Source organism: Catharus ustulatus, chromosome 10 (assembly GCF_009819885.2).
Source record: "Catharus ustulatus isolate bCatUst1 chromosome 10, bCatUst1.pri.v2, whole genome shotgun sequence".
NCBI lineage: Eukaryota > Metazoa > Chordata > Aves > Passeriformes > Turdidae > Catharus > Catharus ustulatus.
Window position 1 is genome coordinate 17,217,028 of NC_046230.1, and position 9,811 is coordinate 17,226,838.

Sequence of the window (9,811 nt, forward strand, 5' to 3'; positions counted from 1 at the left end):
GACACCGGCGCCGCCATCATGGCGGCCTGAGGCGCGGCGGGTTCGGCGCCGGGAGCGGCGGGACGGGAGGCCGGGAGCGGAGAGGTAATGCCGGGGCTGGGAGAAGCCTCCTGAGAACGGGGGAGGCGGTGAGGGACCCCCGGTAAATTACCGCCTGCAGCAGGGCTCGGTGGGGCCTGAGGGCTCTGCCAGGGGTCTGGGGGAGCGGCAGGGCCGGGAAACCCCCGCCTTCCTGCTGCGGGGTCTGCGGGCCACTTCCCGCCCTGAAGCTCCCTGAGCTACCTTAGAAAGGCCTGACCGCGAGAGAAGCTCGGCTTGTCCCCCTACTTGGGTTGTTGTAGCCTTTGGACAAGCTACGTTGGAGTGTCTGCTGTATTTCAGTCACTTCTACCCGGGGTAAATTGGTTGTGGAAGCAGCGAGGTATTCCCTGTGACACGGGTGCGCACACAGGTTGCGATAGCACCGCAGTTGTCCGAACGTTTACTTGGAAAGGGGCAGAGAATTGGCATTCCGTTCCCACCAGGGCATGGATACAGCCAGACAGTCTTTTGTAACCTCACACACCAGCGTGTGGTTTGATTACCTGTGAGGGAGGACAATAGAGCTATGAAATCGGAGCCTCATTGCCAGCAGAGTCAGTCCATGTTCTCTCGTAGGGAATTATCCTCTCTGTGGGCAGAGGGAGCAGCACTGATGTGTTAGGCAGCCACACAGAATATTCAGCCACACGGGATTTCTCGGTCAGAACCGAGGTGCTGTTCAGCCAAGCTCCACTTGTGCCTCTGATGGCAAGAACCCCAAAGAGCCTTCGGGGGCTGAGCTATCTCTGTGTGGAATGCGTTAAAGATTGCCCACTCCAGCTGAGACCATTTGTACCTGCAGGTGTAATGGAACAGAGTAAAGTGTATTTTTAGAAGTTGACTAATACAGGAAGCTGTGATGCCTTCACAAGCCTTAATTTGGTTAGGCCTGGTGAAACTGTGAAGCCCCTGTATGACTGTGCTTCCCCCCACAAGGGAGGATGTGGGCCCAGCCCATGTGGGTCACACAGAACAGGTTCTCTGCTGTTGGGTTCTCTGGTGTTTGGTTTTCCTCACCAGAGTAAAGGTTATGCCCTCTGCTTGATAATTATCCCATACAAACATAACACAAAACCTCCCTTATCTGCTAAGTCCTTTGTTTGGTTTCTGAATAACATGCTTGGGAAGTTTTGTCTTAGTTGTTTGTAAACAAACAGCTCATTTTGTGGAACTTGTTAATAAATGGTGGTTTACATTTCAAAAGCAACATGTTGGTGCTGGGAGACAACATGCACACCAGAAATGTCAGGCAGCAGCCAAAGACAAAGACCTCTCTTTACAGGGACTTAAATAGAGCCTTTGTAGAAAGGGTATTTTTATCACTTAAGCTTTCCAGTTAACCCAAAACACTTGAACAGTACAGTGCAGACCAGGGAGCTGCTTACAGGCCCCAGTTTGCCTTTTGGGCTGAGAAAGCAGTGGAAATTATGGATACACGGTGTATCAATAGCCAGAGTCAAAGGAAAAGGTGGGATGTGTGGGCACAGAGTGTGCATCACTCCTTCACAGGGAATTACTTTGGTTGCTGGTTTGCAGCTGTGTAATGAGGAAGGAGGAAGTCAATCAAGTGTATCAATAAACACCTTTACAGCTGGCATTATTTGGCAGCATCACTAGAAGGAAAGGTCTGAAAACAGCATGAAATCTGAAGTCCTGTCCTATAAGAAGGGATCTGCAAGAGCAGATCCTTTTAGGGAGCTGATCAGACAGAAATTTTGCTTAGAAATTATGGGAGTCATTCTTTCTCCCCAGCATTTGAACCTGCTGGGTTTCTGGCCTGCCTCCTGAATGCTGAAGAAAAGCCTGGCTTGGCTGACACTGAAATGTTGCTGTGCTGAGCAGCTTCTGGTGCCCTACCAGGCAGAACTCAACAGAGTTAATATTATGTTCTTTTACTGACAGATTGAAAACCTAGAATGGCAGGAGAACAGAAGCCATCCTGCAATCTTCTAGAGCAGTTCATTTTACTAGCCAAAGGAACCAGTGGCTCAGCTCTGACTGCTCTTATAAATCAAGTGCTGGAAGCTCCTGGGGTGTATGTCTTCGGGGAGCTGTTGGAGTTAACAAATGTGAAAGAGGTAAGAGTTGGGTTTTTATTCAGATGCCCCTTCTGTACTACCTGTATAAGGGATCCCCAGAAGTTTCCACAGGCAGCCTGTGAGTGAAATTTCTTTGCCAGGAGGGCCTGGTGCGACTTCCCTGGGTTGAGAGATGTTTTTGAATAGGAGACTGACCTTGCTTTTGCCTGTACATGTTAGGTGTTAAAGAATACCCATATAAAGCTTTGCTACCTTGAGGCAATTGCTAACACAGCAAAAACCTGGCAGCAGCACAGTAGCAGTTTTAAGAAGGCACTTTGGCAGCCAACAAGGAAAGAATGCCTTTCTAATTCTTTACTGTCCTGGAAAGCAGAACTTCAGTGCTCTCCAAAGTCTTTTTGAGCAGATGTCTAGTGTATCAGGCCTGGGTGGCAACCAAATCCAAACCATTTCAAACCAAAGTGGAAAGTAAGTTTCAGAGCTTTTGCTGAGAATGCTTTGCCAGCCCCTGCCTGTACTACACTGAAGGAATCTAAGTTGAGTATCTCTGCAGCTGGAGTAACACAAGTTTACAGCAAGTGTACAGCAAGTTTAGCTTTCCAAACAGGCTCTTAAATGTGCATAAAAGCCCCTTGCTTATTCAGCATCAAATCACAAGTACTGGTTTTTTTCTGGATTTGTGTGCAGCCAATGGTATTAAAAACCCAATCAATAAAAATCACTGCTTGGTGCTGCCATTATTCCAGTGAAGTGTTTGCAGGCAAGAGAAGAGCTGCTACCTTCAAATGCACACCTGTTACAGTGTCCCAGCTTGCTTTGCTTTGAAGCTGTGGTGGCTCTGCAGGTAAGCTGTCCTAGCTTTCACAGGATCCTTACCAGCCATCACCATCACCTGATGAGAGGAGCTGGCCCTGTAGGTTGTCAGCTGAAGTTAAGATTTGCTTTTTTCTTTTACCTCCCAAGATGCCACACAAAGCACTTGACAGTACAAACTGGAGTTAAGTTCCAGTGCATAGAAATGGCTGGATCATCTTGACTCTAAAACTGCTGAAATTTCCTGCTCCTGAGGCCATAGAAAGGGAGCAGCTTGGGATAGAATTGCTTTTCTGGGTGCTGCTTGTCCTTTGCAGACTTAAATCATTCTGTGGAGAAGGTGCCTATCAAGATTGTGTTGCCCATTTTATGTGACATTTCTTTTGTCCCCTCAGCTTGCTGAAGGGTCTAATGCTGCCTATTTCCAGCTGCTGAACCTGTTTGCATATGGAACGTACCGCGACTATGTTGGTAAGAGACTGCTGCCTGTCTGCAGAGTGTGGGACTGGGTGGCCCTTTAGGATTGTCAGAGGCAATTCTTTGCTTTCTTAGATACCTGGGTGAAAGCATCCAGGACCAGAACTTGCTTAGAAGGAGAATGTTCTGTAGGGGGTCTGGGTCATGTGTGCTTTTTACTTGCTAAAAATGAAAGGAAGGGTTAGAGACTCTGGGGTGCTACTGGTTTGGATGGGGCTGCAGCACTGGGTTGAATTTGTCTGCAGCAGAATTCATTGACGTTCACAGACCACTTACCTCTGCAGAGGGAAATTTCAGACATCTCTATGGAAATTTAGATTACACCAGTTATGGAAACTGCAGAAAACTTAGACAAAATTGTTCTGCATTATTTATAAAAACCTACATGGTTTGTGAGATAACCTTTTATTTCATGATGGCATTGCTGAAAAAAGTGAGTAATTTCTTAGCTAGAATACAAGTTGAAATAATGACTTTTAATACAGCCTTAGAAAGACTGTGTGTGAATCATCTTTGTATCTGTTGAAATGTGCTTTTATCTCCGGTGCTTATGCTTCCATTCTGCTACAATTTAATGCTTAATTTGTGGGTAGCAGCCTCATCCAGACCATTACAGAGTGTGACAAATAATTCTGTCATAGTGCTGGTTCTTAGGGTAGTGGATGAGCTATCTATACCTAGTTCCTGTAAGGAGCAGTGGCATCTGTAAATGCAAGACTGGAAATTCCAGTGTCTGTGGAGCAACATGAGCCTCATGAATTCTGTGACTGATGAGAGGATGTGCTTGCTGTCCATGGCACTTGTGTCACAGTGTGTGACAGCACAGTTCATTCTTCCTTTTCTAGTGGAGAAAGAGAAAGGGGGGGAAAGCAGTCAAAATGTAGAGCATTGGATGAGGTGGGATGGATGGGAGAATTTGAGTGGCCCTGAAACACTAATTTCCATTAAAGTAGATATTTGAAAGAGTTTCTTAGCTTTGGAGGGCTGCCAGTTTCCTTTCTCTTCTTTAAATATTCATGGGGCACATGGATATAATACAGTGACAGTGTGGCCATCTAGATTAATGGTATCTCCTCCCTTCCTCAGCCTGGTACTTTACATTTTAAATTCTGCAGTTCTTCAGAGAAATAAAACCAAATGTATTTGCAACCAGATCAGCAAAGGACGAAGATTTTTTTCTGTCAACTTGTTAATGAAGTAAAATTTATTTGGTAGTAAAGAAGCCATTGACCAACTGTTTCAGCAGGGCACCAGTTGGGAATTACCTTCTAACTCCAGAACCAGAATTACTAAAAAAGCAGATAAGAATGGAATTGCCAAGTTGTTCTTAACTTTTCCTCTTCTCTCCCTGGACGTTCCAATTTTTCTGCAGCAGCAGCACCGTGCTCTGTTCATCAGCCAGCACCCACATTAGCTGGAGGTGTTCAGTATTTCAGGGTGTAGTGTAGCATAACTTGCCTGAAGTTCTGCAGCCTGGATTATGTAATTTTCGAAGTAAAGTCCTGAATCCTGTCTTTTTGATATTAACAGCAAACAAAGATAACCTGCCTGAATTAACAGTGACTCAGAAAAACAAGCTGAAACACTTGACTATCGTAAGCCTGGCTTCCCGAATGAAGGTAAAATGTGGGGGGTTTGACAGCTGTTGTCTCTTGGTTTTGTTTTAGAAAATGGCATCCATTCCAGAGTACTGAAGTTGTATCAGACTGCATGGGTACTCACAAAAAAATCCTCTACTGGGAAAAAAGTGCATGTAGGGTACAGTGTTCTCTCCTGGTGCATTTGGGATACTAACTTAGTGGACTTCCATGGGTGAAATGTAGGGGTGTCTGAACTGGCATGCAGATTGGTCAGGAAAGTCTGGGAAACTTTGTATGGCTTTTTTCACTGCTGGAGATGGAGAATCTTTACAACACTGACTTTTTGTTCTAGATAATTATGCAACACTCTTCATTTTTTCTACAATCCCATTTACCTTTTTTCTTGTAGAATGTGCTATACCAAAGTTTCAGGAATTACCAAAGTTGTGTCAGAATATTTCATAGCCTAGGAAGCATTTGTTCTGCCATGATCAGTCACTGCTGCACCTGCAGTTCTAAGTGTAGGATACAATAAACAGTTGAACCTCAACCTTTTGAGGCTTAACCATTCATTTTTACTCTAGGACTGTTAACTTATTCTTGGTCTTGCTGTTTTTAGTGCATTCCCTATTCAGTATTGCTGAAGGACCTGGATATGAGGAATCTGAGGGAGCTGGAAGATCTCATTATTGAAGCAGTTTACACAGATATTATCCAAGGGAAGCTGGATCAACGAAACCAGGTGTTGGAGGTGGACTTTTGTATCGGCAGAGACATTCAGAAGAAGGACATCAGTAACATTGTCAAAACACTCCAGGAATGGTGAGTCAGTCTCTCCACCCTCCTTGTTCCTTGTACGTAGCTTGTCCTGTTTTTCCCCTGAGTTTCAAATGCTGGCTCAATTTCACCATGTTCCATTAATCAGGAGTCTTATGCTATAAGGAGGCACTTGAAGGAGGAGCCTGTTGGGCAAGTTTTCCAAGATCCCATCTGGGATTCAATTTGTGTTATGTATCAAGCCAAACTCTACCACATTGTGAGCTTCTGCTCTCACTGTAGCTTTTACATGGCAGAACCCCAGTGAGAGTTGAGGACTTTGCAGAAAGAGGTGCCAAAGTGGACTCATGGTTTTGTGGTGGGAGCTGCAGCACTTACTAATGAAGACAGAACTGTTAGTTTTCAGCTTTTTTTTCACTGTGTTAAGAACTGTGTGGGCAAATTTTAGAGAATCACAGCTCTTTGGATGGGATATCTCTTCAAGTTTGAAGTGTCAGGTGGCTTTGTCTTTTCTTTGATCCTGCAAAGGCAGCCTGTCTGCAGCTATAGTGGGGCTGTGGTATTATCACTTTGTTCCTTTAGCAGGAAGCTGTTTCTCATAGTTTTGTAGGATTCCCTTCCCACCTAAAGAAATCCCCCCATAGACTGTGGAGCCTGTGGCAGGTCCTGAGCTGACTGGTAATTGCTTCCTAGTTGCCATGGTAATGAGTGCATGAAAAGTAATTAAACTGCTGGGTAAATATGCTGTCCTGTAGTAGGGGCAGCTTTTGCTTCTCTGCTCCAACTCCCTCGGTCCCATCATGGTGGGAAGGCTCTGACAGCTTCCAGGACCTTGAAGCGTTGTTTGGAAGGTGACAGTGAACTCCGTGCCAATTCCCTTTTTGTCTTCTCCAGTTCTGAGTTCCATGCTGAGTGCTCTTGTCATTTGGACACTTAACAGGCAGGAGGATTATCTCAGTATTACTTTTTTCTTTAATTTTAAAATTTTACATTTAAATACTGTGTTGCATCCTGTTTAAGCTGTAATTCTGATGGAAAAGGAAGATGAAAGTACATTGAACCTGCACTTACTATTTGATGGTAAGAGTAACACAGACTCTCTAGAGAATGCTGAGAAATGCATCAAGTACACAGTAAAGCTTTTTGTTGCCAGTTTTTTGCAACTCTAAGCAGGAAGTATAAATTTAATAATCTCTTAAACTTTTAGATGAGTGTGACTTTTCAGATTGCCTGATTGAGCTGCTCCAGAGAGAACTTGTAAACACTTGTTTGACATTGTTTGTATCTTGCAGGTGTGATGGCTGTGAAGCAGTTCTTTTAGGAATTGAACAGCAAGTACTTAGAGCCAACCAGTACAAAGAGAACCACCACCGAACTCAGCAGCAGGTAGAGATGGAGGTGGGTACAGAGTCATCTCAGGCTTCTGTGATGTTGGATAAATGTTTGTTTGCTGAAGGAAATAATCTGGTAATGCCTGGTTGATGCTCACGGCTCTCAGAAAAAGGCTAGCAATCATGCAAATCAGGCATGGAGTAGAAAGAAAACACATCTGCTCCTGAGTGCTAGTAAGACCACAAATATCAAACATCCAGTGGAGTGGAACTTCTCTTGATGAATTGTTATAAATTTGGGCGAGGTGACTGCACTAATTGTGGTTTCCTGTACTGATTCGTTAGAAAAACTGCGCTTTTATCCCAGATCTTCATTGGAACTCTGTTTCCCTTTGCACAAGGCAGGTATGAAGTACAAAACACTTTCTGTTAAACCTGGAAGTGTAGTTAAAAATCTCTGGAGTCACAATTGCTTTTGCAAAGTGCCCGCGGCAGCTCCCCCGTGGGGCCGGGCCCTGGCGCGCTCCCGCCGTTAGGTGGCAGCACGAGCCCGCGGTCCAGCCCGGCCCTGCGCCCGAACCTCGGCTCCGGCCGCTGGGAGGGTGGGGATGGGCTTCCCGAAACACTGCAGCAGGGCTCATCATCCCTGCAGGTTTATGTGTGCATCTGCTTGGCGGCTGATCGGCATCCATAGCACGTTTGGTTTGCCAGATGCCTTTGGCTTGGAGTTGGCACACCCTACTCCCAAACCTTGGGGTTTTTTTGAGGTTTGCTCACTGTATTTGTGGTGAGCCCTGCAGAGTTCCAGGGGACCAAGGATAGTGCTTAGTGTTGAATCTCTCCTTTTCAGCCAGAGTAGCAGAAATATTATTGCTGCTTCCCACAAAACCAATTTCTGTTCCTGCTTCTTAGTAAACACCTGTGTCTCAGGTTGTCACCTAGGCTAAATGGCATTTTTCCTTTTTGAATTCTGTCCTGAGAATAAATTTTTTTTTCACTGTCTCCTTTCTCCTTCCTGCTTTTAGCTAACAGAATGGTAGGATGGCTCCCTTCTGCACCAAGGTAGTAGTAGGACCCTCCAGCCAGACAGAAGGGTGATACCGTATTTTATCATTGTCTCTTAGGAAAAAAAGTAATCCCTAGTTATTCCAGACTGGAAATACTATCAGCTTTGTCTGTAAATGAAGATGAAACATTACCTTTATTAAATTCAAATGCAGAGCATGTTACTGCTGGGAGAGTCTCTTTTATAATCTCCACTCTTATACTCCAGGGGTTTTTCAATATGTTTATGAGCCGAGTGTCTGCTGCAAGGGGAGGAAGAAGCAGGTGCTGATTCACTGTCTCTTCTTGGCCAGGTCACAAACATAAAGAAAACATTAAAAGCTACAGCCTCGTCGTCGGCACAGGAGATGGAACAGCAGCTGGTAGAGCGAGAGTGCCCTCCACACACAGAACAAAGGCAGCCCACAAAGAAGATGTCCAAAGTCAAAGGGCTGGTCTCCAGCCGTCACTAGAACACACCATCTAAATGTCATTCGGTCGGGAATGACAACAGGAGCAGCAGAAAGGGCCTGCGTCTCCTTTTCAGTGGGTTCTGGGCCAGTCCCTTCCTGGCTGGCAAGTAAAAGCCCTGTTTGAGCAGCTCCCAGTTAGCAGCACCTGGCTAAGTTACACTGTGCAGCTCCTTTGAGTTTTCAGGGTGTCCCTGTTCCAGTCCTGTCCAGAGGGACTTTTAAAGAAAGGGACTAACCAAAAGGGGCAGGAAAAAACCAAAATATCTGTGGACCGTTTTGCTCCCTCCCAGCTAGTTCATTGCTGCTTAACCTTGAGGAAGCTGCTGTACTAACTCAGATCATGGGAGAGCTTCTATAGCAAGCATCTGAATCCCAGGGTTGAAGTGTGGCTACCAAAGCCAGGCTGGGAGCGAGGAAGCCATCAACACAGATCTTTTCATTCCCAAAGGGAGCACAGGAAGATTTCTAGGCCAGGAACTGCTTTACATGGAAGCCTTCAGCCTTTCCACTACCCCTGTCTATTTTAAACTGGGGTGAAATTCACACTACCTCGCTCTGTGAAGATGAGTTCTAGTGCTGGGCTGTTTACTTATCTGTTTACTGCCCTTACTAAGCCCTTTAATCTCTCACAGATTTAAAGCACTGTTCTGCATCTCTGAGGCATCAGTACAATAAGGAGGAAGGAGGCTGCTCTTTCACACAGACCTTGCAGGTGGTTAGGGACATGCTAGAAACTATTCCTCCTGAATGTGATGTGTCCTCCCAGAGCTGCTTGTGAGATGTTTCCCCCATTGATACCTTCAGAGGGTAATGCATTCGCTCTTCCTTGGATGCTGGCAGTGGGAGAGGAGCGTGTTTGGCATCGAGGCAGGCTGGTGGCCCAGGACCCACTGGCAGGGGTCGCAGCAGCATCCCCTTGCTGAAGCAATGGACTTGACAAGTCTTTCTGAATTTTGAACACTTTCAGGTTGTATTTTCCTCCCCCTTTTTTTTTTTTTTTGTACATTGTTGTGATTCTGAAGCATTTCAGCCTTTGTTTTGTGGGGTTTTTTTTATTTGTTACAAACTAACTTCAGGTGATTTGCACCTAGTTTGGTAAGGTGTGGGGGTTTTTTTTAAAGGGGAAGCATTGGAACAGCAATTCATAAAAAAGTACATTTTAGAAAAAAAAAATTAAAAATGCTGATTTAATGTCA

The 9,811-nt window shown here is 45.2% G+C and overlaps 1 protein-coding gene across 2 annotated transcripts; it reads left to right on the top strand.

The window, feature by feature from the left end:
• On the top strand, nucleotides 1-9,811 carry COPS7B (COP9 signalosome subunit 7B). 2 transcript variants are annotated; one of them, XM_033068562.2, is made up of 7 exons: nucleotides 1-84; nucleotides 1,984-2,159; nucleotides 3,329-3,404; nucleotides 4,941-5,029; nucleotides 5,610-5,812; nucleotides 7,060-7,165; nucleotides 8,457-9,811. In XM_033068562.2, the coding sequence occupies exons 2-7, from the start codon at nucleotides 1,998-2,000 to the stop codon at nucleotides 8,613-8,615; spliced, it is 795 nt and encodes a 264-aa protein (XP_032924453.1). In that variant the 5' UTR covers nucleotides 1-84; nucleotides 1,984-1,997; the 3' UTR covers nucleotides 8,616-9,811. The 2 variants fall into 2 exon arrangements, with proteins under 2 accessions (XP_032924453.1, XP_032924454.1); XM_033068563.1 differs by lacking the exon at nucleotides 8,457-9,811 and adding an exon at nucleotides 8,124-8,327.

Bases quoted from the DNA above. Each gene is read 5' to 3' on its own strand.
- COPS7B (XM_033068562.2), top strand. From the start codon at position 1,998: ATGGCAGGAGAACAGAAGCCATCCTGCAATCTTCTAGAGCAGTTCATT. The intron at 3,405-4,940 runs GTAAGAGACTGC...TGATATTAACAG, and splicing joins AACGTACCGCGACTATGTTG to CAAACAAAGATAACCTGCCT. The intron at 5,813-7,059 runs GTGAGTCAGTCT...TGTATCTTGCAG, and splicing joins GTCAAAACACTCCAGGAATG to GTGTGATGGCTGTGAAGCAG.